Source organism: Pithys albifrons, chromosome 9, assembly GCF_047495875.1.
Source record: "Pithys albifrons albifrons isolate INPA30051 chromosome 9, PitAlb_v1, whole genome shotgun sequence".
In the NCBI taxonomy this organism is placed as follows: Eukaryota; Metazoa; Chordata; class Aves; order Passeriformes; family Thamnophilidae; genus Pithys; species Pithys albifrons.
Genome location: NC_092466.1, coordinates 8,803,513 through 8,820,847, shown reverse-complemented (window position 1 = coordinate 8,820,847; position 17,335 = coordinate 8,803,513). Strand labels below are relative to the sequence as shown.

The following is a 17,335-nucleotide window of genomic DNA, read 5'->3' as shown; positions in this document are numbered from 1 at the left end:
ACCCAAAATACTAACACCTGTCACTTGAAAACCATGTGAGACGACTCCTATGTTAGTTACAAACAAATCCAAAAGTCTTTGTGCCACATACATACAAATATGTAAAAAGGCTAGGAAACAATGAGCTTTAAAACACAGCAGGAAAAAAGAATCCCATTTGTTTCATAGTTTCAGAACACAAGTGCAAACATGCTCATTTTCACTGTTATTTTCCCTGCTGTTTCCTATCCTCCTCCCATCCCTCTTCTGCTGCCTACAGCTTTGATACCACAATTAATTCCCCACAGAACAGCCTACAAGATCAGGCCCCAAGGCCTCAGCCCTATAAAGATTTATGCATATGAATGGTTCAGTTTTAACTAAAATATATAACACCAGCACCTACTTGATCCTATCTGAACAGATCATCTTCAACATACACAAAAATAAAGAAAATACCTGTGGTGGTTCTGCAATTAAACCAAACGTGTCTGATGGATCCAGTCTGACATGTTTTTGATAGTGACTGAGAGATGAAGAAAATTTGGCTGTGTTTATTTAAGGGTTATAACCTAACCTGGACACACTGGGGATTTCACCACAGATTCTGATAGTCTGTACCATTAGTGCACAATCTTCTCAGTTTCTCAGTGACAAAGCAGAACTCTTCCTGGGTGGCAGCAGGTCCTTATTCCTGATCCAGGAACCTTGGGATATTCTACTCTTGCTTCCAACCCACCAGGAGCCTGAGCACTTTCTCAGTTTGTCAGGCAGAAACACACCTTATTGCTAACTACAATCAATCTGTAGCAGCATTATTGATGCTGTTCTCAATACAAAAGAGCCTTTTTAGAAGTGCTTGTCATTCTCTAAAACAGCAACAGCAACCAAAGGAAGCAGCAACTTCTACCATGCCTGTCCACACGTGTTTCATCACTTGTCAGAGAACAAAAGCACATTCTAGAGCACCATCTACACTGCAAGAACAAAATTATTTGTCAAACTGATTCAATTTATATTTGTTACATGACATATCTTAAATGATAATTACTGTTTAACAAGAATGATATTCCTTTCAAAAAAGAATCACAAACAGCTTGTTAACTGAGCATTACCAAGAGTTGTTTTAAGCTCAAACAGAACAAGCAACAGGGAGTTTTAAAACTATTTTCAGTAATGAAAAGGCACTAATCTTGCAATGAAGTATGCAGCAAACTAAGACATGCTGAGAAACAGATGATGATCAAACAAATGTTGACTAAGCCAAGCCAGTCTTTGAATCAAAACCTCCATTCCCACATTACTCAACACGATTGTTAACAGACGGATTACTGATTAGTGGTTAGCAAAGGGAAGAAGCACAAAGTGAATTTAGTTTGCCATATTTCTACATCAGTACAGAGTAATTTTTCACAAGACAGATCATGATACAAATTGGGTGATAAAAGGATAGTGAACCCAGCCCCTCATCTGATGTTCTGAAAATGCCCTTATTGATCATCACATCCACAGGTTCTCTTCACTTAGTTACACAACCAACTTACTGAGAGACAGTGTTTGAAGACAGTCAATTCACCCTTCAAAACTCCCAACTGAAGGGCTGGAGGATCATTCTAAGCATATGCTTCTCACACCTAACACCTGCAAGTCTGTAACATGTAGCAACTGTTTATCAGCTCTCTAAGTGGCAAAATAATTTTGAGTTATGCCTTCAACACACCTGCCACACACAAGAAAAACAGTCACTACTCCAAAAGAGTGTTTTGGTTGGGTTTTTTTCTAACACAGGACAGGGGTAATTAGAAATTCAAGAGCTCCTCAGAGTACTCTGAGTGACCATCTCATACACATCACTTGATGTCCCCATCAAAACCTTACTGACAACAATGAATACACACAAGTGTCAAATTATTCACTGCAAATTCTCAAGAATCCTCAAGGCTTCATGAAAGCAAGTTGCTGAACTTAGCAGAAAAAAACAATTTCTGTTTCTGGGTTACTGATGAGTGGTGGTTGCCCATAATAGCCTCAAGTGTCAAACAGGCCCCTCAGCTCCCTGAACAGCAACACACATGGGGATCCCAGTCTGCAGCAACAAACTCCTGAGAGCTCCCCTGTGCTTCCTTTTTTGAAGCTGAAGGAGTATTCTATATACTAAAATGAATTAAATTCCCTTTTGAGGTAAGTCAATACAAAAATGCTAATTTTAAAAATCGATTCTCCCACTGTTTACCCTGAGATTATCTGAGGAGGAACACTGACCTACTTAAGTCAGTGGTCTCTCAAATACCTTGAAAACGGAATCTGTAGTAAAACCTCCCCTCCCTTAACACCACGAATCTCACCAAGGGTTTTGTAGAAGACCTGAGACCTGTCCTCAACTAACACTTCTAAATGAGGCAAGCTCTGCACCCCAAACTTAGAAACTCTCCTTCAGTCAAGGATCTTGCAAATGTCCATCATTCAGTATGTCCCTCATGTCTGGCATTTCTAAGGGCTGAGTTAAACAGCCTCAGACTAAAACTAGATAGCCACATTCATGAGCAACATAACTCTTCATGTGGCTCTTGATTTCCAGGATAGTTTGCCACGTACAGAGCTGATAAACCAGACATTCTGGAGGCCCTGCCCATGTTGGCACCCAGACCTTACAAACATTGGTAGAATAGAAGTCAATTCCTTGAGGGATATTATTTCAACAATAAATAGAGATGTGCTATCAAAGTCCATCAACAGGACAAGAGCACAGAGTCTCAGGACAAGGGGATGTGGTCTTAACCTGTGCTGAGGAGGTTTAGGCTGGTCTTAAGCTATGCCAGGGGAGGTTTAGGTTGGACATTAGGAGGAATTTCTTAACAGAAGGGGTGATTAGACATTGGATTGGGCTGCCCAGGGAAGCGGTGGACTCACTGTCCCTGGAGGTATTTACAGCAAGACTGGATGTGGCTCTCACTGCCATGGCCTAGTTAACATGGTGTTGGACTCAATGATCTCAGAGATTTTTTCCAGCCTAATTGGGTACTGTGATTCTGCAACTTTTAACACTCTGTGGTAAATGGACTATCACAGAGAAAATACTGACCAGTTCACAACTCCTGGATACAGCCTGCTCCTCTGGATAGCACTTCAAGTGCTGGGTAACAAGCAGACACTAAAATCTATCAAGTCCTGTTTTGAGGTGCCTTTGGAGAAAAGAAAATCCATATTCAACTGCTTCTTCAAACAAACAAGTAATTTATTGACTCTTGTTCATTCCAGCAGTAATAAAAAAGTCTGCAAGGCTGCATTTACACTGAGATCACTTCTTTCATTTGATATAATTTTAAGATCCTGCTTCTGAAGCAGATCCTGAACTAAGACAAGGTTCCACAACCCTGCCATGTAAATTATACTGACATCTGTGATACTGAAGTGGTGCTAACAGCAGTGGGAATTAGGGAGCTACCCACCCTGCTGACACTGCTTACAGAACCTTGCCCATTAGTCTCTTGTATAGTATAAAAGCAACAACAAGTCACTTCTGAACAGCTGGCATTACTTGATTGGACCCTTATTTTAGCACTTGCTCTTCACTTTGCAACTTTGAAGGGATTCCTTAGCTTTCCTGGTTCTGTTTTCCTGTCTGTATGGAATATAATAATAGGCAAAGTGCATGATTGATCTACACAAGACTTCTATCATTTCTGGGTTTATAGCACTTTAAGAGAAGCTCATAAAAACCCCAGAATTATTTATCTCATTGTTGTCTCTTACACAACAATGCAGGTAACACCCAACACAAAATGACCACCATTAATAAAATGCACGATTTTGCTTCAAAAACATCACAAAGCCTCAAAAAATGGAGTCCAACTTTGAGAAAACACTGAAACAGTTACTTAGCTTTAAATCCCAGTGATTCAATTAGACTCAGCAAGATACCCTGCTGAATAGAACAGGCTTAAGACAATGCCTAAGTGTTCTCCTCAGCCAGATCCCCAGTGAGCCTGAAAACTATCCAGGCTGAACGAAGGCAAGGATTAATCATCCTTTTGGGGATACTGACTGTCCTCTAGGTGGAAAACCAACTTTGTTATAAATAATCCTTTTAAATTAGTTATGGATTGCCCCCAGAAACAACAAAAAAAATCCTGTTCCCTGGCTTTTCCCACCCAAAGGGCACAGCACATTTTGATTAGTGGAACTTCGTATTTTCCCCTGGTATACATTAATTTTTCCAGAAAAAGAATTGACTCTCCTACAGTGGCAGGCCAAATTATCATCCTAACCTGCAAGATTTTTCCTACCAAGATTCCTACCTCCCCTCTGGAAAAGTATTTCTTTGGCCTAGCTTGAGGTATTTTAAACAATTTCACTACGCCAAGACCCTATCTTTAAAAACATTGCCTTTAGACTTCTCATCCAGGGAAAGCAACCACGTAATTTTCAGTCTAATCAACTGTATTCCCCATGAGCAGCAGGCCCTCAGTAGTGAGGGTGCTGCAGTGGTAACTTGTGCAGGAGGTGGGCAAGGATGGGATTGTGCTGGTCATGGTTGGACCAACCAGCTCAGCAATTGGCAAAATTCACCCACTGCACATCAAAACAGACCCAGAGGAGCTCACAGCACATCTGCAAAAGCCCATACATGCAAGTGGGTGGTAAACATGGAAAGGACAAACAGAAGAAGATGCAAGAGAGGTATCAGAGCACCAGGAATGCTGGAAAACAGAGGGGGGTGGATGTATGTATGCAAACCTGAATATAAGGAAGAACTTCTCTACTGTGCAGGTGAACGTGCACTGGATCAGATTGCCTGGAGAGGTTGGGGACTTCCCCTCACTGGAGGCATTCAAGAACTGTCTGGACACAATCCTGTGCCATGTGCTCTGGGGTAATCCTGTTGGGACAGGGAGGTTGGACCAGATGACCTACTACAGTGGTCCCCTCTAACTTTACCCATTCTGTGACTCTGAGACACAGGAGACAACACCAGGGCAGAGAGGACATCAAAGCACAAGTAAGAGAGAAACAAAAATGGTGCCAGGGCAGGAGGGTCAGCAGAGCAGGAGAAATGCTGACGCAAACTGTTTGCCCCAAGCATGGAGAGAGAAGAGTCTCAGGAGGAGGTAGGACTCTGAAAGGACTGAGGCCAGCAGAGGAACTCGTGGAGAAATAACTGAGTGAGGGAAAAGGAGCAACAGAATGAAAAGAACGCTGCACCGATAGCAGTCTCCTGCAGCACCCCTGCCTCCACAGAGGTGCTGAGTATAATGTGTGGTGGGGACTGGAGACCAGCAAGGGGAAGGAGAACTGTCCAGAGAGAAGTGGAGGTGTGATTCTCTGAGCATGTATTTGCTTGCTTTTATCTTAAAAAACAGAACCAGTAATTAGAGCTTAATTAATTGTGAAAAAATGAAATTTATTGATTCTCCCCTACAGAAAAGTGGCTTTTTTTTGCTTACAACACTCACTGTTTCAGATGGAGGAGCAGCTTAACTGCCTCTGCTGCTACCTGAACCCATGAACTCTGTGGTCTTGAATTTAATGACTAAAACCACTAAGCTCTCCCCTCCAGTGAGATCAACAGCAAAAGTTCTCCCATTTCTCACTATAAAGTATCTGCCAGAGAGCTGGCTCCTACACACAGCTAGGATACAAGGAATGTATGGAATTCTACTACTGGGAAGCATGGGAAGCAATCAGGCATGGCAGGACTTCACACTGTGCTTGCCCAACTCTTAGAATATGAGTATTTGTGCCCTCATGAACTAAGTGCTAGTTGGGGAAAACAAAACAAAACAACCAAACTAAAACCTCCAGTAAGCATGCAGGGCCTGAGCTGGCATCTCCCTGGCTATTTTTGTTTCTCCCAGTATCAATGCTGCACACTAGAACTGCAATTTGAAACCTAATATTAAAAATAAATTTAGAAAGAGAAAGTACAGAACAAGCAATGCCATAATTTTGCCAATAGAAACATAATTCTCTTAAGAGTTGCTTTGTCTTTAAAAAGTACTAAGACATTTATAAGATACTCACAGAGCATTGGATTTTTTTTGTACAAGTAGTTAAATCCCAACTGTCGCAGCTGTGAAACAAAGCAAAAGAAACTCTCTGCTCCAAAGACCTCTAATTCAAATAATCAAGGCAGACAAGAGGAATGTTCTTATCCTCATTTTACAGATTAACACAAGGAGAGATCAAATTACCTCCCCAAGGTCACCTTAAGAGCCTTTAAAGCAGAACTGTTCAAAATTCAGTACTTTACCTACAAGAGAATTTTTAACATCTACCACTATGCAGTTTTATAAATGCTCTGTGACTTGTACAAGGTAGCACATTGACTCAGTCAAAACAAAACCCCAAATGCTCAGCTCCAAAAGCAAACTGTTAAGCAGAACTAAATCTGAAACTCAGTAAACTGAAGCAAAAAGAAAATAAAACTCCCCAGCCCTTCCCTTGCCAACATATAATTGCACAATTTTGTCATGTGCTCCAAAAAGCAACAAACCTGGAGTCTTTCCCAGGTCACCTGGGGTTAAAAGTTCCAAAGTCATGAGTTCAGATCAAAACTATGTTCCATTAACAATCATGACACTGAGACAGTGTTAGGACACAAATCCCATTATTCAACATTTTCTTCATTTACACAAGGAATAAATGTTAAGACTGCAAATACATAGAGTACTAGACAGACATTGTTCCTGACAGAGAACACCTTTAAATTAGCAGACAGATACCATTTTGCATGGACTTCAAGGAAAATCCCATCTAAAGCAGTTCCATTTAAATGGAACAAAAGAAAAAGACGAAAAGCTCCTTAGGAGGCTCACAGTTCTGGGAATGGGTGAATGGAAGACAAGAAGGCTGAAGCTACTGCAAGCATGAAAACACTGCCCTTGGTCAATACCTGAAGGAGTATAGGTATCATGCTTTATCAAAAGCATGAAATAAAAACAATAGAGAATTAAATCTCTCTGCAAGACTGACCCAGACCATGGGCCAAATTACACAGGACATACAGTTAACATTTGGGTGAACTGCATCTCCTGCACTGCTTCCTGGGAAAGCCACCACCAACTCAATATCCACAGAGACAGTGATTGAGCTCACTGTAACTTGGTACCCAGTAGGTGCCAGCACCTTCTCTTCAACAGAATCAGTATGTGATGAACAGAAATCATAAAGCCTCTGTATCTGCTTCTTTAATCCAAAAAATGTTCACCCCTTCTCCACGTATGGAAGGATAAAAGGAGAAAAGAGGAAGTCTGGCATGAACAGCTACTAATCCACTTTCATAGGTTTGCCCATGGATGATCCAGCCCAAAATCTCATCAGGTACAAAGCTGATTACCAATATGCTTTCAAAGACTAGCACTTGAATGCCTGGACAGTCTTCTATCAACTGGTCAAGAAATCAAGAATCAGGGCTAAATCCTCAGCTTATGTCAACTAATGGGGGTAAAAATGAAGCTGCAACACTTGCATCTTCCAGAAAACCTGGCTGGCAGGCTCACAACTCACACACTGTCCTCAGAGAAGCACCAAGAATGCAGATTATTTAAATTGCAGAAGAGAATTAATAACAAGATACACATATGCATATGTAAACTTTCTGCTAAAGGATACAAAGACAGAAAGTCACCCTTGGATGCAACACAGTGATAATAATTTAGCTCAGTAACTAGATAATAAGGGCTCATAATTGGAAATAGATAAGTACACAGTCAGAGACATGAAAATGTGGTATCAGTCAGACATAATTTAGGAAGCGCCATTTGGTGTCAGCAGAAAACACCCTGGCCTCAGGATTTTTTTTGTGTATGAACTAACCAGGCAGACACTGAAATCATTCTACAATATGAGCATAATGAAGCATGCTAATTTGCTAAAAACAGTTACTAACCATTTTGCAATTCAGTGAGTCGGAGTTGCATTTTGCTGGTTGAAACCAGCCCCTGCAGTGCACAGTTAACTTGTTCACAGAATGACACAGGGCTCAATGCATTTCCAGCCTGTTCACACAGCAGCTCAGGCAGTGGCTGGAAGGGAGAGCACCAGCTGTACTGTACTGACAGCATTTTGCAAGAGTATCACTGCAGAGAGTGACATTTGTAGCAATAACTCCTGACCTTCTGACTAAAGGAGGAGAAAAAAGTAAAAAAACAAACAAATAGACAAAAACGGGGGAGGGGGGGGGCAAGGAAGAAGTGAAAGAATTAAAAAATTGTTGGGGAAATTCTTTGAAAGTAATAAGATATAAAATCAAAATACTAAACACATACTATCCTTTCTCACTCTGCAGCCATGAGATATGAAATATCAGTAATTGTACACCAAAATTAAAACTTAGTTATTTCAGTCCATTATCTGAGTGAACAGGAAAAAATATTTATATCCAACATCAATATTAATAGCCATTGTAAATAATGCATTAAACTTGGTGGGGAGGGGTAAAGGAAGCAATTTAAACACAAGTCTTTTGCAGATTTTCAACCATTTATTCCCCACTATTTTAGGAGTCCTTTTCCCTGCTATTTTTTACAAAAATGACAGGCTTGTTTTAGTTTTGTTACAGCTATATGTCAGCTTTCATGCTGTAAGACGGTAATACTGTATTTACAGAGTATTCCTAAGAACAACCCCCTGCAACAGAGGACACCCACCCAACTGAGCATCAGCTGGGGAGGGCACAAAAACGTATAAAGGCAACAAACCTGAATGCTACACATGTTTTACATACACTTCAAGAAAATCAGCAGGTCTATTTTCAAATGCATCTTAGAAAACTAGCAACAGTTATGATAAGCTGAATACACTTATTTTTCTAAAAAGATGATAGTTTATTCAAATGATTCTGAAACCTGCAGTTTCAAGGATTTGGGGTGAAACAGGTACTTAAACTGTCCCTGGAATGGCTTACTGGTGCTGGTAGCAGGTCAACAGTTCATGACCAACATAATAAAAATGATCCTGTAAATCTGAAGCAATGGATCCCAAACCTACTAAGTACCCAATAATATTTATGCTGCTTTTCATCAACATAATTATCAATAGACTGTACAATGGTTATGACATACTACAGTAGGCTATCGAGGCATTTGTCCTGCTCTCCTCAATCTAAACATCTATGAAGCAAATTTCACTTATTTCTTTTTCATTTACAACATTAAAGAAGTCTTAACGTGGGTGTTCAGAGTTGCAAAACTGCTCACTCTTACTCAGCATTACTACTTCTTATTTCTGTTTCTTCCCTAGTTTAAATTTAGCCCATGTTATTTTTGACAGAGTCCTCAAAAGTAAAGCACACAGACCTTCCCTCTTCACGAAACAGCAACTAAGTCTGAATCTACCTGTGATAATGTAAAGCCCCCTAACCACATCCAATCCACAACTCAAACACAACTCAGAATGTATTTCACATCTTCATAATATGATAAACACCATTATTACTGCAAGGAGAGACCCCACAACCATTTATAAATTATTTAACCAGCAAATTCTTATGTAGGGAGCTTAAGATGTTGCTTATTGGTAACTGAAACTGATAACCAACTTACTGCTGCAAAATTCAAACATTATGCAAAATCTCATATAATCCATTTATTCTTTAAAATTTAAAATATACCCTCTCAATTCCAGAATTGAATATACCAATGTTCATCTTTAACATTTTAAACCAGGTGCTTTGATGGTCAAAACTGCTTGAGTTGTAGCAAATACAGGTAGAAAACAGTCAACAGCAAACTTGGATTAAATCACATTAAAACCCAACCAAACATGTACATACAGAAGGAACCCAGCTGTGCAGACACGTTAAATTAGGTGTGTTTCAGATTCTACCCTTACTAAAGCAGGTACAACAACAATACAATCCACTGCAGGGTTTGGCACACCATTTTTATAGAAAGGAAAACAGCAACTGCCAATCACAGCACACTCATTTTCAACGTGAAGTGTTAAACCTCAGGTGACTATGGCTGGCATATTAGGCTGTTTCAGCTCCAGTCTATCAATAAACATAATTACCTTTTCCTTTCACCATGGCAAACAATTTCTCTTCGTAGTGGAAGAAGCAAGAATTAGCTGAAGTAATTTAAATACAATCTCTTTTCCAGCAGTGTTGGGCTGAAGTGATTTAAATTGCAAAAAAAAAAAAAAAAAAAGAGAGAGAAAAAAAAGAAGAAAACAAACACAAAAACAAAGAAGAGGCAGCTTATTCCAGGTAATTCTCTGCCCCGGTCAGATTTCCCACAAGGTCTGATCAAGTCCACTTGCTCATCACTTGTCTCTTTCCTTCTCGTGCCTCTATCTCCTTCCACTGTGATCTTTCCCTGTGCCTAATGGCAGCTCAGACCCTGCTCGTGGATTCTGCCCCTTGTGTTGAGCCGACCAGCTACAGCTGCCGCTGTGGAACAAATGCTGAATTCCACCGTCCCTAATTTGCAGCCACTGACACCACCTTGCATTCCCTCTGCCCTCGCAGAGCGGAGCTGGCAGTGCCATTCGCTCCTGAATGACTGGCTAAAGGCTGCCAGTGAGAAGATTTGAGAGAGAACAAGAGAGTTGCTCCAATGCACACAGAAAGCTAAAGTGGTATTTATGAGTTTCCTATGCTTTTATTTACTCAAACTGAGCCAGGATCAAGAGGGGAAACACAAAATGAACACAGGCTACTGCTGAGGGAGGCTGCAGCACAGTGGCTTTTCTATGGCGAGCATTTATCCACTCTTGAATTCAGATTTAAAGCCATTATTAGACCACAAAACATGCTAATAAATACTCTCTCAATGCCTTCTGACCATAGGGCAGAAGAGAGTAACTTATAACCTATGCAAGATGGGAAGACTGACCCTATGCTCTACTTGAAAGAACAATAAAAATTATAAAAAGAGAACTATCACTGCTCAGTAGGTTCTGAAGCATAGCCGTAGACAAATTTTTGCTGCAGGTCAAGGTAAGTGCTGCATTCTGAAATACCAAGTAATTGGAAACTATAACACTTCAAGTTATTCCTTTGGTGGTGACAGCCATAGGTATTCATGGAACTGAGAAGAGAGGAGTGTATTGGAACAGCAGCACTGACACAGGAATTTCACCCCCTCAACACATCCCCAACAAGACAAAGCACCAGTCTCGGATCTGGGCATCTGTCCTTCCAATTTATGGTTTTCCAGGCACTAAACTCCACTGAGAAAGGACTGGTCAGTATGCTGATGCTGAAAAACAAACAGACCAACTCCTTACAATATTGTCAAGTCTCATCATCGTATAGCAAGGTTCTGTTTTTATTAAATGATGCAGGTCAGTGTCAGATGATAAACAGCTTTTCTTTTATAAGCATACTTTTATTGACAGTTAAGAAGAAAATATTGGAAAGATGACTAATCAAAACCCTGAGTGCCCACTAAAAACCACTTGTATTTCTTTAATTCATATATACTGTCAGCATCAAGATTCTGGGGAACCTCTATCCCCTACTATTTGACAGTTTGTTCTTACTTAGAAAGGACTTCATTCCTCATTTTACTGAGCTACCAGTGACTTCACCAGCCAAACCTACACCATCACGCCTTTGCCTAGACACTAAGCTTCAGCATTTGGGCTTAAAGTGGAGAAGATGACAAGGGGAAATGAATTGAGTTGCCAAAGACAGAGAGGTGACCTCAGGAGCAGAGAACTGGGTCAAATACAAAGATACTGTGGGCTCAACTGTGGACAGATTCATTGAGTGATAGCTTTGACTTGACCACAACTCAGTGCAAAATGTGCTTTAGATTGCAGGATGGAAGCAAAATTACGTTCATACTGCACACTGCAATTATATTGCTCACACCTCCACAAGGGAATTCCTTCTCAATCCTACTGTATGTAGGGAGAGAGAAATTAATGTAAAGAAACAAGCTGTGGGCATCAGCCAGACAGAGCAGCAGATGGCTGATACCTGCTGGAAAAAAATCAGACCACGCACACAGCGTTAAAAATATTTGCAGTAAATAAATTCTAAATGTTTTGTATAAATGCCACCCAGAACAACAGAAATAAATTAAACAAGCCAGTCTGCCTCACCCCTAAGATCTCTCTTATTCTGTGGCATTCTTTAATAAATAAATCACTAAGAGAGAGATAAAGAGAGCCAGAAAAACAGGCACATGCATGGAAAAAAAATAGTTATTCTATTCTAACAAATCTAGGCTGGCTTTCTATTGTTAGCAGTCTAACGTGTAAGAGCAGCACAGCCCAGGCAGTCTGACATTCTTGCTTCTATGACTCAGTGCATTACTATAAATAGCATTTCAGACTCAAGTGGGGAGCTGGGCTGAACCCCACCAATGCAGAGGCACAATCCATTATGTCACATTTCTGACACATCAGAGATGTCAGGCTGTAACTCAACCTGGTCGTGTTCTTTTTCAAGCGGTATTTTGTAAACAGTTAGGGGACAGCCCCCTGAAAGGGGCACATCTGACCTTCATTCATAAATATTTGATTTGATGTTCAGCGCACAGCCTGTGGACACACACCCGTGGATCCTGTTAACCCCTTCCTGTGGTCCTCGGACACACACAAAAGGCTTGCAATGATTATCATTCATTTTTTGTTCCAGCAGCTGCTGACACAGAAGCTGCCTGTTGGTATCTGGACTTTCTGTTCCCTGAGTCCATTCCTCCATTTTTCACATGTGCTAGAGATTAGCACTGCTGTGTCTCAGCTCACCCGCAGCCTTTCCTCACATCGCTCCGCCAGGAAGGCTGCACTGTTACACGACAGCAGCATGCACAGAAACACACATTTAGAAATACAGACTGCAGTAAATTATGCTGGAGATTTAGGAGTCAAATGTAATCTGCTCCTGAGTAAAGAGATACAAAGAGCAGACGTTAGTATTGTAAATAAAATCTCTTTACACCAGGAGGGTTTTTGGTTTTAATCTCAATGTTTTAAGCCTGAAGGCTGAAATTTACCCTGCTGTACAACTCGGAATCTACTCAGATATCCTAAACTAGAGATGAAAGGGCAATAGATAGCAATTCTAGAAACAATCCTCTGGCATATATTGTTATTTCAAAGTGTATACATTACAGGAAAGCAAAATAACCCTTTTTCTTTAAACACCATTTGCACTGTACAAACTAAATACAGTCTCCCTTGAACACAGTGTGGGTGGAAATGTCACAGAGAGTACACTATAGCTAAACACCATGCTTATGTTGCTGTTATTTTCTTGTGAAAATATCCTGTGCATTCAGCAAGAGGCAGGAGAACTGAGATCATTCCACAAAGGCAAAGAGTTAAACTAGTTTGTTTGGTTTCTTCTTGTACCTTGATAATTTTGCAAAAGTATGTGCAAGATACTAAGCACTTTAGCTATGACTTAAGGTTTGTTATTCTCATTTTAAGAGCTGGCTTTCACATTTTTATCTTGCACTCATTCTTCACAGATGAGATCATGGCTCAGAAGTATCAGCACAGAGTTCTTATATGATTTCTTCAAAATGGACTGGTATCTTCTGTTCATCAACCAATGAAGGAAAAAGTCAGGTAGAGAACAGAAAAGGAAATGGGAGAAGTTGTTCTGCTTACTAATATCCAGGAAAATACCCTCCATTTAATGTCCTTGTTTCCAGCAAAAAGTCTGGAACAAACAGTTTTGACAAGAAAGGCTGCCCCAGCTTGACCACTGTGCAGTCCAGGTCAACTGAGAGCCATCACTTCTGTGAAGTCTTCATCACGGCATTTTGTAGAATGCTCCCTTCTTCAGGGAGGAAATGCCACCCTCTCATGACCTGCTTTAATTGTTATCCTGACTTAACTGTGCCTGCTAAGATGAAAACCAGCGATGTCAACATGGGATTTCTTGCAAAAACCCTGTGACCTGGCAGCGGTCTCACTTTTCGAAAGCTGTATGGTTAAGTATTTCCTGGCTTCTGTTTCTCCTAAACAAACCCTCCTCCAGCAATCTCCTGGTGTCTCTCCCTCAGCCACTTGGACAACTGACACGTTTTCCATCTTTTGGAAGCACTTAGAGCAGCAGCGCTCCTTAAGGACTGCACCAAAGAAGAAGGCAGACAACTGACCTGGAAAAGCCAATGGTGTTGAGGTAGTTTTTCAGATTCACCAGAGCTCAGTGAGCAGAGCTCAGCCTGTACCTGACAAAACTGTTCCCCACACTAGGTGTGAATAGCAGTAAGAAAGACATAAGGTGTTCAGTAAGGCTGTTCCTGCATCCCACAAATCTCCCAAGCCTGCAGGCAAAGTTCTTCTATGACAGTCATCCTACAGCCTTTCCACACAGTTTTGGCTCTGTAACAGCTTCATCCTGCAGCTTATGCAACAGTCTCAGGCTGCCAAGCCCTCCTTATCCTGCCCTCCTCACCACGCTGCCCTGTGTGGAGCCAGCAGGATGTCAGGGAGCCCCACAGGCTGACCTTCCCCCCATCTGTGTTACCCCATCACAAGTTCTAAATAGTCTAGAGGAGCATACACAGACCCACCAGAGAGGAATATGGTTCTTTCTCAGGTCATACTGTGGTCCTGCAATCCTAAATCTTGGGATAATCATGTTATCCTTACTGATAGGACTGATCTTTAAGCAAATAATGTCCAATGGCGTGGATCCCACCCACACGCTTTCTGCTATGCTGGGCTTCCCTTTGTAGCCTGTCATGTAATTTTGAATACAATCAGTCTGTCATATTGGTGTTTACAATCATATGTCATCATTCTTTTAGAGTAAAAAAAATTAAAATTAAGCAAATGCATCAAACACTTGATTCAGTAAAATATATGTATTCATTCTGATCTGTCAGGATTTATGGGTTTAGTGCTTTTTTAATAGGACCATTTAATATTCTTTCAAATCAAACTCCATATAAATAAAACATTTGTGAGGTTTAGATCTACTAAAAGGTCTAGATCTCTTGAAGCAAAATCTGATATTCTGAGGTTCCTGAGGGCAGGATTTTCTTAGCAGGCTGCTATTCTGTGTAACAGTCTGCAAAATACAGATAAAACAGTAAGACTAATGTCTAATTTGTTGCAAAACAAAACAAAGAAACAAATACATTTGGCTTTGCTCTCAATATTAAGAAATCTATTACACACCTGAAACCATCAGATCATCTTTAGAAACAAATGAGAAAAGATGGTTACATTATAATGCTTTGCAGTGGCCCCAAACATGTATAAAGCTCACTAAAGGGTAATCCTCTGACTGCAGGTATGTGCAAAAATTTTCCTCTGAACATACCTCTGTACTGGCTTCCGAATGGCTTATCTTCTTGCTAATCCTAAGAAAGAAGATCATGCTTTCCTCACACCTGTGTGAGCTTTTACACTATGCACACATACCTGGCACTGGACTGAGATGTAGTACAGTAATATGATCTAGGGATGGTGGTTTAAACTTTATATTGTTTTTAAAAACTACCATATAAAATCATCGCTATTCACCTGCTATAAACTGAGTTTATCTCATCAAATCGTGATCACAACCAATACTGTCTCTGATAACCATCACTGACAGTGACCACAGTTACTGCTGAACACCACACAACTCCCACTAAGGCAGGAATCCCCAACAGGAAAGCATATGTGCAAGTGTCATGCTTTACTGTGCATGCCTAAGGTTAAGGAGATTTGATATTGAAAATCCACTTCAGAATTGGATTAACTGTGTAGAATAACCCCCACAGCCTGTCTTGGGAGTTTCTGGCTCAGTGAAATCATCAGGAATGCAGTAAAGACACACTAGTCTAAAGAACTTCTCCATGAGTGGTCCATGAAACACCAGATTGAAGCAGCTTCCTGCTAATCAGTTAATTTGCAGAGTAAAGAAACAAGTTCTTTGTTTTGCAGTGTTGAGAGATGCGACAGAGTCTCTCACTAAGCATTAAACTTTAGCATATGTCTCACCAACACAGAGCACAGCAAAGTCCATCAGCCCTGAAGGCAAGACAACCCACCACATGGACACCGGATGTGTACCACCCTTTGGACTGACTGATTTTCACGGAGCCAAATGTAAAATTCCTTCTCTTCTGATTCTATATTGAACTATATATAGGAGTCTCAAAAAAGGCACCTAAATCTGTCCTGCAAAGGTAGCTCACTCCCAACAAGTATTTCCCAGTCCAGTGTCCTAGCAAATGAACCGCAGAGGACCTCAAAGATAAAAAGATGCTTTCCACGTAGATACAACCTGGCTGCACAGTGTAATACTAATACAGTCAAACAAGTTATAACAAATAAATTTGTTATCACCTCACTCCAGCTTCTGGTACTTTTCTGTTTGTGGCTCTGATTTTATCTGCTAGCGAGAGAGATCACCTGTTTGAGCATGGAAAAACTTAAGATATTTGAATCTTCCTTTTAAAATATTTGCTGCCATTTCAATAGTAAGATCATCATAACAATATTAAGCAGACATACAACAAATTGATATTAAAAACACAGTAATTCCAACTTCTGCACCAACTGGAATTTTTAAAAGACAACTGCAAAAGCTATTTTGCTGTTGTTCCATAAGAAGGTTTGCTCACAGTCAGTTTACGCCTCTCTGGAGGGCTCATTGCTGCTGCTCCAAAGGAAAAGGAGTCACATATTTTAAAAGAGAGTTTGACAACTTAGGAAATAAACAATATGGAATCTTCCAAGTACTGATGTATACTGATGAGCTAATTTGGTTTGTGTTTTTTGTATTTTTAAGTTTAATGCTTCTATGTTTTACATTGAAACCTGCACAGACAGCTGCACTGTCTAATGCACATGGTAACAAATCAGTGAAGAACAACCCCTGGTGCCACATGTTTCTGTATCACACCATAAACACCTCCTCTTAAAGTAAAGCAACTGAAAAACCCAAAACAGGATAATGCAAAACCTGTAACCACAATCACCCATTCTGTCTTCTTTCACTCTCAGCTGCACCTTGTCTGCATGGTCTGGGTGAAGAACATTCCTGCTTCCCTTTCTTCCCTTCTTCTCCCATTAACTATTTGTCCACAGAGGTCTACGAAGTACCATCACTCTCTCAAACCAAGAGCCACTTTTAAGGTCCCTGTATACAACAGTCTACTTAGTGATATCCCCACCTCCCAGGTATAAAGGAGGAGAAGGAGCCAATAGCAATTAGTATTCATCTTCTCCTCTACCAGTACATGGAGGGCATTTGGGAGCGGGTGAAACAAGGGAAGAAACCAAATACCAAGCTGCTCTCTCCTATTATACTCCCTCCAAGCTCCAAACTCAAAGCTGCAGAGAGTGAGCACAGCCATTTCCTACACACTTCTCCCTGAAGTATTGCCACTATTTCACCTTTTGAATAAACAGAGAAGGCCCAAGGACCAGATTTTAGCAGAGAAGAAATAGCTGT

The 17,335-nt window shown here is 40.6% G+C and overlaps 1 protein-coding gene across 12 annotated transcripts in view; it reads right to left on the bottom strand.

Moving 5' to 3' along the window:
* The window catches only part of ABLIM1 (actin binding LIM protein 1), a 195,875-nt gene that overhangs the window by 110,592 nt on the left and 67,948 nt on the right, over nt 1-17,335 (bottom strand). Inside the window, exon 1 of one of the 12 annotated variants that reach the window (XM_071563460.1) lies at nt 9,991-10,086. The exons of the other annotated variants lie outside the window; for them this stretch is intronic. Within the exon in view, the coding sequence (XP_071419561.1) occupies nt 9,991-10,006 (16 nt within the window). The 5' untranslated portion in view covers nt 10,007-10,086. Of the gene's footprint in view, nt 1-9,990; nt 10,087-17,335 lie in introns of those variants that run through there. 12 annotated transcript variants of the gene reach the window in all.